The following is a 17912-nucleotide window of genomic DNA, read 5'->3' as shown; positions in this document are numbered from 1 at the left end:
TGGGGGTTCTGCAGAACCCAACACCTCTGTAGTACATCATGACATATCTGTGATGCAACAACATGAAAAACTGCAACCTTTAACATAAATGTTTGCAGATTTGTTCCTGGTGGTGCAGCCAAGATTTAAAGCACATTTTAGGTAATAGGTGTGGTCAGGATGATTGACATCCAGTGTGCATATATTCAAAGAATCACTCCCACTCTTGTTATGCAACACATCTGCGCTGAGGGCGAAGTGTAAGAAACTTCTGCAGGTAGATGCAAAAATAAACTGTACTCCACCCAACTGATGTCAGCTCAGCATGATGTCAGTAATGGAGGAACGCTTTATGTGAGATCTGTTCCACTCATATTGGAAAAAATGGATTATCATAATGTCAGGTTGCTGCGACCTGTAGTACTATGGTTTCTATGAGCACATTTCCACAGGCGTGGCATAATTGTGCTGGCTGGGTGTGGTGTTCTCCTGCTAACCAATCGCCCGGCTCTTTGCTCACATACCGAGCTCCTGTCAGTGTCTGTTTGGTGTCCATGATGAGCAGTCATATTTCCTTTTGTGTGGCAGCTTGCTGTGTGACTTTTGTCCTGTTACTTCTGTGTTGCAGCTTGCTGCGTGACTTGTGTCCTGTTGTCTGTGCTGTGCAGCTTGCTGTGTGACTGGTGTCCGGTTACCTTTGTGTTGTAGCTTGCTGTGTGAACTGTGTCTGGTGCTGTTGGATCATGTGTCTCGTTAAAGTGGAGACCGGGAGACACGAGGACCCTTGATTGCTGGGCTCGCGGCTTAAGTAACTTGGCCAATTCACGAACTAATCCCTCGTATTTCTATTTCAGCTATTCCATCTGCTTTAGCGTGCGGGGATATTTGGATATTCTTGTACATAGGAGCAGTATTATAGTAGTTATATTCTTGTACATAGGGGGCAGTATTATAGTAGTTATATTCTTGTACATAGGGAGCAGTATTATAGTAGTTATATTCTTGTATATAGGAGCAGTATTATAGTAGTTATATTTTTGTACATAGGGGGCAGTATTATAGTAGTTATATTCTTGTACATACGGGCAGTATTATAGTAGTTATATTCTTGTACATAGGAGTAGTATTATAGTAGTTATATTGTTGTACATAGGAGCAGTATTATAGTAGTTATATTTTTGTACATAGGGGCAGTATTATAGTAGCTATATTCTTGTACATAGGGGGTAGTATTATAGTAGTTATATTTTTGCACATAGGAGCAGTATTATAGTAGTTATATTCTTGTACATAGGGGGCAGTATTATAGCAGTTATATTCTTGTACATTGGGGGCAGTATTACAGCAGTTATATTCTTGTACACAGAAGCAGTATTATAGTAGTTATATTCTTGTACATAGGGAGCAGTATTATAGTAGTTATATTCTTGTACATAGGAGGCAGTATTATAGTAGTTATATTCTTGTACATAGGAGCAGTATTATAGTAGTTATATTCTTGTACATAGGGGGGCAGTATTATAGTAGTTATATTCTTGTACATATGGAGCAGTATTATAGTAGTTATATTCTTGTACATAGGGAGCAGTATTATAATAGTTATATTCTTGTGCATAGGAGCAGTATTATAGTAGTTATATCCTTGTACATAGGGGGCAGTATTATAGTAGCTATATTTTTGTACATAGGAGCAGTATTATAGTAGTTATATTCTTGTACATAGCAGCAGTATTATAGTAGTTATATTCTTGTACATACGGGCAGTATTATAGTAGTTATATTCTTGTACATACGGGCAGTATTATAGTAGTTATATTCTTGTACATTGAGGGCAGTATTATAGTAGTTATATTCTTGTACATAAGAGGCAGTATTATAGTAGTTATATTCTTGTACATAGGAGGCAGTATTGTAGTAGTTATATTCTTGTACATAGGGGGCAGTATTATAGTAGTTATATTCTTGTACATTGGAGGCAGTATTATAGTAGTTATATTCTTGTACATAGGAGCAGTATTATAGTAGTTATATTCTTGTACATAGGGAGCAGTATTATAGTAGTTATATTCTTGTACATAGGGGCAGTATTATAGTAGTTATATTCTTGTACATAGGGGGCAGTATTATAGTGGTTATATTCTTGTACATAGGGGGCAGTATTATAGTAGTTATATTCTTGTACATAGGGGGCAGTATTATAGTAGTTATATTCTTGTACATAAGGGGCAGTATTATAGTAGTTATATTCTTGTACATTGGAGGCAGTATTATAGTAGTTATATTCTTGTACATAGGAGCAGTATTATAGTAGTTATATTCTTGTACATAGGGAGCAGTATTATAGTAGTTATATTCTTGTACATAGGAGCAGTATTATAGTAGTTATATTCTTGTACATAGGGGGCAGTATTATAATAGTTATATTCTTGTACATATGGGGCAGTATTATAGTAGTTATATTCTTGTACATAGGGGGCAGTATTATAGTAGTTATATTCTTGTACATAGGAGCAGTATTATAGTAGTTATATTCTTGTACATAGGGAGCAGTATTATAGTAGTTATATTCTTGTACATAGGAGCAGTATTATAGTAGTTATATTCTTGTACATAGGGGGCAGTATTATAGTAGTTATATTCATGTACATAGGGGGCAGTATTATAGTAGTTATATTCTTGTACATAGGGAGCAGTATTATAGTAGTTATATTCTTGTACATAGGGAGCAGTATTATAGTAGTTATATTCTTGTGCATAGGAGCAGTATTATAGTAGCTATATTTTTGTACATAGGAGCAGTATTATAGTAGTTATATTCTTGTACATAGCAGCAGTATTATAGTAGTTATATTCTTGTACATAGGAGCAGTATTATAGTAGTTATATTCTTGTACATACGGGCAGTATTATAGTAGTTATATTCTTGTACATTGAGGGCAGTATTATAGTAGTTATATTCTTGTACATAAGAGGCAGTATTATAGTAGTTATATTCTTGTACATAGGAGGCAGTATTGTAGTAGTTATATTCTTGTACATAGGGGGCAGTATTATAGTAGTTATATTCTTGTACATTGGAGGCAGTATTATAGTAGTTATATTCTTGTACATAGGAGCAGTATTATAGTAGTTATATTCTTGTACATAGGGAGCAGTATTATAGTAGTTATATTCTTGTACATAGGGGCAGTATTATAGTAGTTATATTCTTGTACATAGGGGGCAGTATTATAGTGGTTATATTCTTGTACATAGGGGGCAGTATTATAGTAGTTATATTCATGTACATAGGGGGCAGTATTATAGTAGTTATATTCTTGTACATAGGGAGCAGTATTATAGTAGTTATATTCTTGTACATAGGGGGCAGTATTATAGCAGTTATATTCTTGTACATAGGGGCAGTATTATAGTAGTTATATTCTTGTACATAGGGGGCAGTATTATAGTAGTTATATTCATGTACATAGGGGGCAGTATTATAGTAGTTATATTCATGTACATAGGGGGCAGTATTATAGTAGTTATATTCTTGTGCATAGGAGCAGTATTATAGTAGTTTTATTCTTGTACATAAGAGGCAGTATTATAGTAGTAATATTCTTGTACATAGGGGGCAGTATTATAGTAGTTATATTCTTGTACATGCAATCCTATGCAGACAGCCGTGATTTGATCATGTGAAATCGCGGTAAACAAATCACGGCATGTCCTATTCCTGTGTGAGCCTCGCATAGGCCAGCACAGAAACGTCATGGCTAATGCACCAGCTCTGCACTCAGAGAAGACGTTTGACAGGTGAGTATAAGCTCAATACCGGGGCACGGGTCGCATCCCGCTGCGAGAATTCTCGCAGTGGGATCCGACCTGGCCGTGTGCAGGCGGCCTACATGACCGTCAGCGGTAGGGGGCAGGACCTCTTTCTTCCCCTCATCAGCACCCTCTCCAACATGATCAAGGGGTGCCAATGAGCTGGCATAGCAGCTTGGAGCCTACTGAAGACTCCCAGTGCTTCCATGCTCTATGAAGCCCTGCTCATTGCAAAATCAAAAATCACTATATACTGCAAATGATCGCAAGTTCAAGTCCTTTGTGGGACTAAATAAAAAAGCAAAAAAAAATTTTACCATAAAAGAATCTAAATAGTTTTAAAAAAAACAACAACACATATTTGGTATTGCCGTGTACGTATAAAACTGCAGCTCACCTTATAAAAAAATCAGCCCTCACACAGCTCAATCGGCATTAAAAAAAAAGGAACGGGTCTTAAAATATGGCAACACAAAGCAATTTTTCTTTAAAACTATCCTCCCCCCAAAAAATGGTGCAACTGCATTGTTTTTACATTTTTCCCCACTTAATTTTTTTTAAACGTTTTTCTGTACTCTATATGGTACGTGGAAAGGTACGATTAAAACATACAACTTGTCCCACAAAATACAAGCTCTCATACGGTTATGTCAATGATAAAATAAAAAAAAGTCATGGCTCTTAGAAGGCGGGGATGGAAAAAAAAAAAAAAAAATGAAATATCGCTGGTCTTGAAGGGGTTAATTCATATGCCCATGCCATCCAATCACATACTTGTCTACAGTTTCGGTTCTTTGCTTTCTGCTATCTCTTTGCTTGGCGTGGGAGACAACACTGCTCTAACGGGCTCCAGTATCACACATCATGGGCTTAGATACGCTGACTCAGCAGTCAGTATCACACATAATATGCTTGGAAACACAGGAAGCCGACGACTCTGCATTTCTAACTGCATGTTTTCTGAGTCACTAGAATTCCCTATCTCTTCAGCGCTCTAAGATTGTGACCTCACCCTGAGTAATAGTCCAGTATCGGGAATCTCACGTGTTAGTGATACGGAATAAGGAAATTTACTAACTTGGAAGACTAGAAATGAATGATTCATATCATCGCACACACCGATCAGCCACAACATGCAATCTGTGCGGCTCCTCTCTCTGAGGCATGGAGGCCTGGACTCTACTAGACCTCTGATGTGTCCGGCGATACCTGGAAGATGTACTTGTTTCCACTGATCACCTTCATCTTCTGCTCTGTTACTAATCATTCCTGCGGTGCAGTGCATTACCCTGCTGATAGAGGGCGCTGCCATTGGGGGATCGCACTGCCTGAAGAAGGGACGTGTCTGTACAATGTTAGGTAGGTGGTCACATGCACATGATGCCAGGACCCAAGTACCCAGTAGGACATAGCCCAATACACTGCCCCACTGGCTTGTCTTCTTCCTATCGTGCATCCTGGTACCACCTACTCCTCAAGTAAATGATGGACCCGGCTGTCCTCATGATGTAACACGAGATTTATTGCACTAGGCCACCTACTTCCACTGCTCCATGGTCCAGTTCTGATTCTCACATGCCCATTGTAGGTGCTCTCAGCGGTGGGCAGGGTTTACATGGGCACTCTGACCAGTCTGTGACTACACCATACGACGAGCTGCCATGTCCTGTGTGGTCTGATACCTTTCCATCATCACCGACAAGGACTTTATCACTAACTTGTCCTACATTTGCTCTTCTCTGGGGGATTACGGACGGCCTTCGCTGTCCACATCAATGAGCCTGGGGTGCCCATCACCCTGGACCACCTTTGGGAGGTACTAACCACTACATACTGTGAACACCCCACCAGACCGGCCGTTCTGACGCCGTTGTCACAATTTGTTGAGAGGGCTCAGGTAATGATATCGGACATCCGCAGCATTTCCAGAGGAGAATCTACAATGATGAGTAATACAGTAACAGCTACTCTAGCTCCAAAATAATCACCAACGCCTCTCTGTTTTGTAACAGACACTGGACAAAAACGCCTTTGTATCGGTTTTGATACACCTTCCCAATGTGTGGAGCCTCTCGTAAGCTTACTGTATGATTAGATTTCCCTGCATTGCCCCCTGCAGGTAGATTAAGGCATAACGGTCTACAAAGAAACTGCACAGACATGAAAAAGAGACATTGAAAATGTATATATTGTGTATCAGATACAGATAAGACTCAATGTAGGGACATGTGACAATCCTGAACAATTTATGGGTCCTCGCTTCTTAGTGCACAGCGGTGAGATGAGTATCAGCTTTTCGTGTGACCAATGAGCAGTACTTGTCAGGAAGTCCAGCCATTCTGAAAGAGAACAAGAGCAACATGACTGGTCGGTGACTGACTCGTAAACCCGAGCTCTTCTCTTGTTGCCAGTTCGGAGCCGTATCCGTGTCAGGATGAGTAATACTATGGCTGCATTACAGTTCCCACATGAGATGTCACTTAGCTTTCCCAGACTCCAGAAATGCAAACTGGCTTAGTCCAGCGAAGACAGATCAAGGCATAAGATGGTCCCATTTGCCTTTCAGGAGTATAGAAGGCTGGGTCACAACTTCTACGAGTGCAAATGGCGACTTCTCTCTCTCATACTCACCGTAGCTCTTCCAGCTTCTTCTGCTTCAGTTCATCCAGACGCACCCTGCGCTGCCGGGCCTCTTCATCCAGCTTCTTCCCCTCCTCAAAGTGGGTAAAACGCTCGAGGACTTGCTTCTGCTCGTTCTCTCGCACCTGACGTCTCAGCTCTCCCGCGTGCTTCACCAGGTCTTTGGCCTTGTCTTCCTGCTCTTTGCGCTCTTTCTCCATCAACTCCCGCTGGACCCTGGGGTGGAAAGATCAGGAGAGGACTATGAAGAAGCAGCACCTTAATATCGATAAAAGCTGCAGTTATCGCGCTCCACACCGTAAAACCCTGTCAAATTCTGCCCGTTCCCGCTGAGCCTGCACGGCCAGGAAGTGCTCCTTCTGAGCCACCTGCTCTAGGCGAGTCTTCTTCAACATCGAGCTCATCTCTTCTTGCTTCAAGGATTCCTCCTTCTCCTTTTGACGCCAGGCTCTCTCCATGGCTTCTTGGCTTCTCTTGGCCCGGAGAGCATCCTGGAATGGAAGACAAATTAGACAAAGGAAGGCATTGCTTTTTTATCCTTTGCAAGAGAGAGAAATTGACCAAAAGTGATCTTCTAAACACGTCATGGAGACATCTCTAAAGATCAGATCTGGACTAGTGACATCCACTAAACATCTAAAAAAAAGTGCCTACTGGAAGCATGCGCCATCTATGACTCTCTTAAAGTACCACACACATAAGAGAAAGAAGGAAAGTCGGACAAATCTGTTGTTTTTGGCAGCATCGGCCATGTACCTCATGTGTATAGGGCTGTCCTGATGGAAGAAAGAAGGATCAGGCATACTGGATTCCAACATGTCCGATCTTTTGTTCCCACTGGAGATAAGCAGCTAATGTGAAGCTACATATTCTCCTATCCCCATTAACAACACTTGGACGTTTAGCCAAATTCTATGTGTAGGTGTGAAGGTGTGTAGGCACCTTAAAGGAGTTTTCCCACTAAGGACATTTGTCACCTATACACAGGATAGAGGATAAATGTCTGGTCTTTGGGACCCACAGTGATCATGAATCGTCCTTGTGAATGAAGATGCGGTTCGCATACATGACCACCGCTCCATTTACTTCTATTGGCTAGAGGAAGATTGCCGAGTGCATCAATGTCCTTCATTCCCATGGGGGTTTACGTGTGCGCACCACTGCTTAATTTACAAGCATTGAGACTGTACCGTTCTTGTGATCACTTGGGGTCCCAGGAGTGGAATTTCCAGTGATCAGACATTCATTACCTCTCTTGTGGATAGGGAATAAATGTGCTTATTCAGAAAATCTTTTTAAGGAGTCCAAGAAAAGTATTACAAGAATCACTGAGATCAAGCTCATGAAGAGGAAAGATACCACATATGTTCATAGGTATATCTGACGTGCTATGTGCCACCGCCCCTTCGTCCAATAGTTAAAGCGGTTGTCCCGCGAAAGCAAGTGGGTCTATACACTTCTGTATGGCCATATTAATGCACTTTGTAATGTACATTGTGCATTAATTATGAGCCATACAGAAGTTATTCACTTACCTGTTCCGTTGCTAGCGTCCTCGTCTCCATGGTGCCGTCTAATTTTCAGCGTCCAATCGCCGGATTAGACCCGCTTGCGCAGTCCGGTCTTCTCCCTTCTGAATGGGGCCGCTCGTGCCAGAGAGCGGCTCCTCGTAGCTCCGCCCCGTCACGTGTGCCGATTCCAGCCAATCAGGAGGCTGGAATCGGCAATGGACCGCACAGAAGACCTGCGGTCCACCGAGGGTGAAGATCCCGGTGGCCATCTTCACAAGGTAAGTAAGAAGTCACCGGAGCGCGGGGATTCGGGTAAGTACTACCCGTTTTTTTTTTTTATCCCTGCATCGGGTTTGTCTCGCGCCGAACGGGGGGGCTATTGGAAAAAAAAAAAAACCCGTTTCGGCGCGGGACAACCCCTTTAAGCTGAAAAAGTGGCTGGTTGGTAGATTATTAACTCCTTCATCTTCTACTGAGGTTTATATGGCAGTGAAATGATGGAGTCACAGGTACCTGCTCTGCACGGTGATCCTGGTCCCTTTCCTGCAGGGCTCGGAGGCGAGCGACTTCTTTTTCTTTCTCCTTCTTAGTTTTCTCCTGCTCCGCCTCAAACTCAGCTTCTCGAGCCTGTGGAAGTTAATAAAGAAACACTGATGATCAATGTTAGATAGGGGCAACCACAAAAAAGGACTCCTTTAAATTTTGATTAGTGTCTTAAGTCTCTCCAGCTCTGATTTCACATTGCCTGCATATAATGCAGTGATGCCTGAGAGACTGTAGATCTCGCACATCCAGTATTGACCGTCGGCCTTGTCCCTTGTGCACATGAGTCTTCACAGTTTTTATGTTGAAGAACACTTTTCTGAAAATGATCCACAATTTTTGGATGCAGTATTTCACAGATTGGTGAATCTTTGACCATCTTTGCTTCTGAGAGACTCTGCCTCTCTAACCTGCTCTTTTCATACACAATCACGTGACTTAGTGAAAAACAGGCCCTCCAGCTGTTTTTCATTAGTACCACTTACTTTCCAGCAACATCTGCAGCAGGTCACAGTAGAGCATCTTTTGCTGTCAAGTATTAAAGACATTTGAAATGTGGTGGAGGGGGGGGAAGTGCAGTAGTCATTAAAGTGGCATTTTGTGGTGAATTTGAAGACATCACTTGTTACATTAGTTGTGTTCAGCTGTTTAAATTGTTTGTTTGATTGTTTTTTTGGAAAACAGATGAAAGTTTATAAATTTGGCAAATAAACTGACTTTGTAATGGGGGGAATAATTTTGATTGCAACTGTCTGATCCCATCATCCCCCTCTTACCAACTTCTGCTTGGTATATTCCAGCACACGCAGGTCTGCCAGCCGCTCCTGATCCTTCCTCTCTCTCTTCTTCCTCTCGTTTTCAACATTGACACGTTTGATCTCTTCTTGGATCCCCAGCTGTTCCTGTTTTTTCCTTTCCATGTCCTGATGGGGACCAAGAAAATCCCCAAAAAGCTGAGATTAGTGGGATAAGATGTGGAGATCGGTTGTGCCGCACCCACTGATAGGTTGTCGTTCCTCTCCACCCCCTACTAAATGTTTATTTCCTTGGTAAAAATGGGATAATGGGCTGATGACCAATATGGTTGTCATTGCAGCTTCCACAGCAGTTGGCACCCAGTATTCCCTGCTTCCTGGCTAGATATGTACTGATAGCTTACTGCAGAACTTGAGAGATGACCTTGCCCATCTAAGGACCAGTAGGCTGTGGCATCTAGCCATGTTTGTGGGTACAGCAGTGGCTTTAGGACTTGTCCTTGCAGTGACAGTCCACAGCACAACCCACCTGTTCTCAGCACTCACCTTGTAGTCTTCCATCTGAAGTTCCTCCAGAAACTGAAGCATCTTCTGAGCTTCCTGATCTCTCTGCTCCTCCTCCAGGATCCTCGACTGCTCGTTGTCTTCCATCTGCTTAATGATGTGGAGTTTTCCTCTGGAGAGAATGACGTATAACGCCAAGATACTTTTCTAAATACTTTTCACGTCTTGCACTGATTCGATCTTATCGTACACAAACCTACCTTCTGATGCGTTCCCAAGGAAATTGTCGGCAACTTCTCCCCTAACAGTATTGAAGAGCTGCTACAATGCACTACATGGCACAGTACATTTCAGGAGATATCAACTGGTTTCTATATTAGATTGTGGTGTAAAGACAACATCTCCCACAAAGCATACGCCGAACCAGGAGAGCGCCACAATGAGATGTGCAAATTCTGAACCAGCAGAATTCTGAATGCAGCTTTGGATGTGTGTGGAGGATAAAAGAGGATGCAGCTCAAGATCAGCATAGAACAACTACGAGCAATACCTGATCTTTTCCTGCTTCCGCCTCTCCTCAATCTCCTCCTGCCTCTTGATGGCTTTCTTCCTCTCTACCTCCATCATCTGGTCTAGCCTCTTCTCCTCCTGCGCCAGCTCCTTGGAAACCAGACTTCTTTCTAGAATCTGGGCATCACGGATGGCGTGGCACTTGGCATTCAAAATTATCTGTTGACGGCAACGGTGGGGGACAGGAAAATGGTTAAAGTGTTTTACTGGGGCTAATTAACACATGAAATAGTGAACAATAAATACGTACAGCAAATCACATGGGGGGGGGTCCAAAAAGCCCAGAGATTATAAGTAACATTGCCTGGCAGGGCATGCTGGGATACATTCCAGCGCAGCTGGAAAAATCACACATTTGCACATACTTTGTAGTAGTGCACCAACTACACTGTACAAGAGTAATACAAATTACATAGATAGTCTGCTCACATCGCCACCTGGTGGTCATCCACAAGATTGCATTATTTTTTTCCCATAGTGACATGTAACATACATGTATGATGGATGTGCCTGGAAGCTAAACATGCTCCATACGAGGCAGATGTCTTTGATAGCTGATGACAGTCCATAGCAGCTGTGATTGGTGATAACTCTGATTGTGGATATTAACCAATGAAATGCTTCTGTCAATTCTGAAAGTGGCATTTAAATGTCACAAACTGCTTTTAAATGTTCTGAACACCCCCCCATGTGATTGCGAGTTGCCATTCGGGTGTCATGACAGCCTGGGGCCTTGTGAAGCATATTAAGCCCTGCCTATGGATTGGATGGGCTTAATAGGATGGCCATCAAAATCCAGTATACTGCAATACCCTTCAAAAACAAAAGAACTACGAATAGACAGAAACCAATGTGGCTCAACAGGATTGCAAGGGGGGCAATAAGAGAAAAAAAAGAAAGAATTTAAATTACTAAAAGATGAAGGCAGTGAAGAAGAGCTAAAAACATAAAGGGGAAAAAACTAAATCTGTATGGAAAATATAAAACCCGCCAAGGAGGAGGCAGAGAGACTGATTGCCAAAGAGAGCACAAAATAACACTAAACTAATTTTCAATTATATAAATGGTAAAAGAATTTGCACTGGTCCTAACAAACAATACAGGAGAAACCATAGAAGATGAAGGGGGGGGGGAGGTGAATCTATTAAACTGTTTTTTCTCAAGTATATTAACGAAAGAAAAAGAAATGTCACACTAGGGACACATGGGGATAAAATGAACCTCCCACTAAATACCACCTGCCTAACGCAGAAGGAAGTGCAGAGCCGGCTAAAAAAGATTAAAATCAACGGGCACAGATGGAATGCACCCAAGGGTTCTAAGGGAGCTAAGTGACGTGATAGACAGACTGCTATTTCTTATATTTAGGGAAGTAATTGAGACCGGGGTTGTACCACTGGATCGGCGCATTGCCAATGTGGTTCCAATATACAAAAAGGGGTGGTAATAAATGGCTCATACTCTGATTGGGCCACCGTTGCTAGCGGGGTGCCATAGGGTTCAGTATTAGGCCCCACTCTGTTCAATATATTTTTCAATGACCTGATAGAGGGGCTGCACAGCAAAATATCAATATTTGGAGACGATATCAAATTATACAATAAAATTAATGCAGCGGAGAACAATGTGCGGCTACAAATGGACCTAGATCAGCTGGGGGCTTGGGTAGAAAAATAGTAAATAACGTTCAACAACGATAAATGTAAGCTTATGCACATGGGCTAGAGAAACGGATGTCAGCAATATACACTAAATGGGGTACAGCTAGGGAAAAGTGATATGGAAAAAGACCTGGAGGTACTAGGGGACTGTAGAGTTAACTCGACCAATCAATGCCAGTCAGCTGCTGCAAAGGCAAATAAAGTCTTAGGGTGCATTAAAAGAGGTATAGGTATTAGTGCACCGCCCAAAGCTGACCACCATCAATCGAACAACAAACTTGGTTGGAGGCATGGCATCCATGCGGCCCTTTTCCCTGCAATGGCTGTCAAGCCTGTGCTTTCATTGCCATGGGGCATAGTCTTTCTAGTGCATTCACAGGTAAAATCTTGATGATCAGATAATTGTTAAATTGCAAATCGAGAAATCTGGTTTATATTGCAACATGTCACTGCCCACGGAGCTACATGGGCAAAACCACGCAACAATTCACAGCCGGGGACCACACACCATACATATAGCTGGTCTTAATAGGTTAATTTGGTGGGGAGGGGATCAGTCACAACTTACCCCCTCCCTACAAAAGTGCAGGGTGTGACCCACCTCATTCAATTTCTTGATCTCGTCCTCCTTCTCCATGCGCATGGTGTTGGCCCTTTGCAGGAGGTACTGCGCCCTCTGCTGAGCCTCTTCCTCCAGGTCGCTCAGCTTCTCGTTCTTCTTACGCAGCATCTCCTTCTGTTTCATGAAGTTCTTCCGCTCACTTGCCGCTTCCTACATTGAGATACAGACAATAACTGACCCCCGTTCATAGGAGAGCACCCCGCCATGACCCCATGTCTGCCATATTCATACGGTTCTACAGAGTCTTACAATGGCCGCCTCTTTCTCTTCTTTCAGTGCCTGCATTTTCTTCTCCTGTTCCTCCTTGGTCAGGACCCGGGCGCTACCCTTCATGCGACTAAAGTCCTGGTAGGTCATGATCAGGGAGAGGCCGGAGGGGTCCTCGGAGGGCACGCTGCCAATAAGCAATGCAGCATACAATGTGATGCATTAAACATAGAGAACTCTACGGACCCATCCAACATGGCTGATCATCTCACCCAACAATAGATATATATAAGGCTGTGGTAATGGATACACGGGAAGCTTTACAAGGTGAACCTGTACTCACACAAGGTCTCGGATCAAATCACTTGTGATGATCCGGATGGTCTCAGGCTTGCGTCCTCGTGTCGGTGCTGACGCAGCTTTACGTCGCCCAGTTTCAGACTTTTGCACAATTGGAACGTCATTTTTTGGTTGTTGCTGGTTAGAAAAATTAATAATTTACATTAATTACCAATATCATCTAGTATTTTATCTCCTATCTATCCATCTATATACACTGAGTTTGGAAAGTCTTCAGACCCTTTCACTTTTTTTACATTTGGCTATGTTGTGACTTTGTGTGAATTAAAAAAAATTCCAAGTTTTTCCCCATAATTTTGCACTAAATACCCCATAACAAAGTGACACCTGAATGGGAGAAATATTTGTAATTTTTTGTAAAAATGGAAAACTTACATTCTGCATTGACATCCCCCCTTTGTCAAAAAGAATCCAGATTCCAGAAGAAGTTGTCGTTCTGCTAAAAAACCCGTCCTGCGGTTCCTTCTCAGATAGATATGTAAATGATGAGAGTTGTGGTGATTAGATGGACGGTCTTGTCACCTGAGACCCTAAAAGTGGTTCCCCCCTTGGCCTATAAAAGGTTCTCGGAGGCTCCTTGTGTGCAATGACCTCTTCTTCCGCTTGTGTAGAGCTTGTTGACCACTAGACGCCTCTACGACGCAGAGAAGAGATTTCACCCCGTTACCAGAGTCTGAGAGGGGCGCATTATTGGGATGTGAGAAGCTGGATGGTCGTATCGATGAATTGTCCCCCACTGGCCATTCTGACCAGACTGTTAGGAGGTGTTGGGACCAGTGGATGGGGGCACACAAGGCAACCGGTCTCAGAACACCCCATACAGACCACCAGTAGAGAGGATCACCTAACCAGACTGTTAGGAGGTGTTGGGACCAGTGGATGGGGGCACATAAGGCGACTGGGCTCAGGACGCCCCCGACAAACCACCAGTAGAGAGGATCATCTGACCAGACTGTTAGGAGGTGTTGGGACCAGTAGATGAGGGCACACAAGGTGACCGGGCTTAGGACGCCCCCTACAGGCCACCAGCAGAGAGGAGTGTCTGACCAGACTGTTAGGAGGTGATGGGATGAGTGGATGTGTTAGGGCACACACGGTGACCAGGTTCAGTATGCCCCCTACAGACCACCAGTAGAGAGAAGCGTCTGACCAGACTGTTAAAAGGTGTTGGGACCAGTGGATGGGGACACACAAGGTGACCGGACTCAGGACACCCGACAGACCACCAATAGAGAGGAGCGTCTGACCAGACTATTAGGAGGTGTTGGGACCAGTGGATTGGGACTCACAAGGTGACCGGACTCAGGATGCTTGACAAACCACCACTAGAGAGGAGAGTCTGACCAGACTGTTAGGAGGTGTTGGGACCAGTGGATGGGGACACACAAGGCAACCGGTCTCAGAACGCCCCCTACAAACCACCAGTAGAGAGGATCATCTGACCAGACTGTTAGGAGGTGTTGGGACCAGTGGATGGGGGCACATAAGGCAACTGGGCTCAGGACACCCCCGACAAACCACCAGTAGAGAGGATCATCTGACCAGACTGTTAGGAGGTGTTGGGACCAGTAGATGAGGGCACACAAGGTGACCAGGCTTAGGACGCCCGCTACAGGCCACCAGCAGAGAGGAGTGTCTGACCAGACTGTTAGGAGGTGATGGGATGAGTGGATGTATTAGGGCACACACGGTGACCAGGTTCAGTATGCCCCCTACAGACCACCAGTAGAGAGGAGCGTCTGACCAGACTGTTAAAAGGTGTTGGGACCAGTGGATGGGGACACACAAGGTGACCGGACTCAGGACGCCCGACAGACCACCAATAGAGAGGAGCGTCTGACCAGACTATTAGGAGGTGTTGGGACCAGTGGATTGGGACTCACAAGGTGACCGGACTCAGGATGCTTGACAAACCACCACTAGAGAAGAGAGTCTGACCAGACTGTTAGGAGGTGTTGGGACCAGTGGATGGGGACACACAAGGCAACCGGTCTCAGAACGCCCCCTACAAACCACCAGTAGAGAGGATCATCTGACCAGACTGTTAGGAGGTGTTGGGACCAGTGGATGAGGGCACACAAGGTGACCGGGCTCAGGACGCCCCCTACAGACCACCAGTAGAGAGGATCATCTGACCAGACTGTTAGGAGGTGTTGGGACCAGTGGATGGGGGCACATAAGGCAACTGGGCTCAGGACACCCCGACAAACCACCAGTAGAGAGGATCATCTGACCAGACTGTTAGGAGGTGATGGGATGATTGGATGTGTTAGGGCACACACAGCGACCAGGTTCAGTATGCCCCCTACAGACCACCAGTAGAGAGGAGCGTCTGACCAGACTGTTAAAAGGTGTTGGGACCAGTGGATGGGGACACACAAGGTGACCGGACTCAGGACGCCCGACAGACCACCAATAGAGAGGAGCATCTGACCAGACTATTAGGAGGTGTTGGGACCAGTGGATTGGGACTCACAAGGTGACTGGACTCAGCATGCCCGACAAACCACCACTAGAGAGGAGAGTCTGACCAGACTGTTAGGAGGTGTTGGGACCAGTGGATGGGGACACACGAGGTGACCGGACTCAGGACGCCCGACAGACCACCAGTAGAGAGGAACGACTGATCAGACTGTTAGGGGTTGTTAGGACCAGTGGATGTGTGAGGGCACACAAGGCGACCAGGCTCTAAACCCCCGACACATCACCAGTAGAGAAAAATGTCTGATCGTTCGACAAACACAAGCAACTCCAATTGTTTTGTTATTCGCCATCCATAGACAGGTCTCCATGCTGGCCCGTATCACATCTTGTATCCAAACTAAAAGCGGTACAACAGGGTACTGGAGCCTCCATGCCTTCCCGTATCACATCTTGCAACCAAGCTAGAGATAGCCCAACACTGTACTAGAGCCTACATGCCCACCCATATAACATCTTGTAACCAAGTTAGAGGAGGTACTACATCGTTCCAGAGCCTTCATGCCTGCCCCTATCACATCTTGTATCCAAGCTAGAGATAGCCCAACAGGGTATCTAGAGCCACCATGCCCACCTGTATCACATCTTGTAACCAAGCTAGACGTGGTATAACACGGTACTAGAGCCTCCATGCCTTCCCGTATCACATCTTGTAACCAAGCTAGAGATAGCTCAACACTGTACTAGAGCCTACATGCCCACCCATATAACATCTTGTAACCAAGTTAGAGGAGGTATTACATCGTTCCAAAGCATCCATGCCCACCCGTATCACATCCATGCCTGCCGTATCACATATTGCATCCAAGCTGCAGGCAGTACAACAGGGTACAAGAGCCACCATGCCTGCCCTTTTCACATCCTGTATCCAAGCTACAGGGTACAAGAGCCTACATGCCCAATCGTAGCACATCTTGTATCAAAGCTAGAGGTGGTACAACACGGTACCAGAGCCCCCATGTCCCCTGTATCACATCTTCTATCCAATCTAGAGGCGCAAGAACAGGGTAATAGAGCCTCCATGCCCCTCCGAATCACATCTTGTATCCAAACTAGAGGTGGTACAACAGGGTACTAGAGCCTCCATGTCTGCCCGTATCACATCTTGTTTCCAAGCTAAAGGCAGAACAACAGGGTACTGGAGCCCCCATGCTAACCTGTATCACATCTTGTATCCAGGTTAGAAGTGGTACAACAGGGTAATAGGGCCTCCATGCCCACCCGTATCACATCTTGTATCCAAGCTAGCGTTGGTTCAACAGGGTACTAGAGTCTCCATGCCCACCCGTATCATGTCTTGTATCCAAGCTAGTGGCGGTACAACAGGATACTAGAGCCTCCATATCTGCCCCGTACACATCTTGTATCCAAGTTGGGGGCGGTACAACAGAGTACTAGAGCCTCCATGACCGCCCTATCACATCCTCTGTCCAAGCTAGGAGCGGTAGAATAGGGTACTAAAGCCTACATGCCTGCACGTATCACATCTTGTATTCAAGCTAGAGGCATTACAACAGGGTATTAAAGACTCCATACACCTCCGTATCGTACCTTGTATCCAAGCTAGAGGTGGTATAACAGGGTACTAGAGCCTCCATGCCCTCCCGAATCAAATCTTGTATCAAAGGTAGAGGTGATACAACATGGTACTAGGGCCTCCGTTCCTGCCAGTATCACATCTTGTATCCAAGCCACAGGCAGTATAACAGATCACTAGAGCCTCCATGCCACCCATATCACAACTTGTATGCAAGCTAGAGGCCGTAGAACAGGGTACGATGGCCTCCATGCCTACCTGAATCACGTCTTGAATCCAAGCTAGAGGTGGTACTACATGGTACTAGGGCCTCCGTTCCTGCCAGTATCACATATTGCATCCAAGCCAGAGACGGTACAACAGGATACTGAAGCCTCCAAATTTGTCCATATCACATCTTGTATCCAAGCTGGGGGCGGTACAAGAGGGTACTAGAGGCTCCATGCCTACCCAAATCACATCTTGTATCCAAGGTAGAGGTGGGTTCAATCTAGTACTAGAGCGTCCCCGCCCACCCGTATAACATCTTGTATCCCAGCTAGAGGTGGCACAACAGGGTACTGGAGCCTCCATGCCTGCTTGTATGCCATCCTGTATCCAAGCTAGAGGCGGTACAACAGGGTAGTAGAGCCTTCATGCCTGCCTGTATCACATCTTGTATCCAAGCTAGAGGGTTACAACAGGGTACTAGAGACTCCATATTTGCACCTATCACATCTTGTATCAAACCTG

General features: G+C 44.7%; 1 protein-coding gene across 1 annotated transcript in view; it reads right to left on the bottom strand.

Annotated features, from left to right (window-relative positions):
- Positions 1–5959: 5959 nt before the first annotated feature.
- CFAP45 (cilia and flagella associated protein 45) overlaps positions 5960–17912 on the bottom strand; it is a 15289-nt gene continuing 3336 nt past the window's right edge. The window contains exons 3-12 of the mRNA XM_066609078.1: positions 13146–13279; positions 12845–12989; positions 12575–12745; positions 10293–10471; positions 9785–9914; positions 9260–9406; positions 8454–8567; positions 6727–6920; positions 6421–6645; positions 5960–6128 (exon numbers count right to left, since the gene is read on the bottom strand). Of these exons, the coding sequence (XP_066465175.1) occupies positions 6053–6128; positions 6421–6645; positions 6727–6920; positions 8454–8567; positions 9260–9406; positions 9785–9914; positions 10293–10471; positions 12575–12745; positions 12845–12989; positions 13146–13279 (1515 nt within the window). The 3' untranslated portion in view covers positions 5960–6052. The remainder of the gene's footprint in view (positions 6129–6420; positions 6646–6726; positions 6921–8453; positions 8568–9259; positions 9407–9784; positions 9915–10292; positions 10472–12574; positions 12746–12844; positions 12990–13145; positions 13280–17912) is intronic.

The sequence above is a fragment of the Eleutherodactylus coqui genome, chromosome 6, assembly GCF_035609145.1.
Source record: "Eleutherodactylus coqui strain aEleCoq1 chromosome 6, aEleCoq1.hap1, whole genome shotgun sequence".
NCBI classification, from domain to species: domain Eukaryota; kingdom Metazoa; phylum Chordata; class Amphibia; order Anura; family Eleutherodactylidae; genus Eleutherodactylus; species Eleutherodactylus coqui.
Note: the sequence above shows the minus strand (reverse complement) of the source record. Positions and strands in the feature narration are given on the sequence as shown.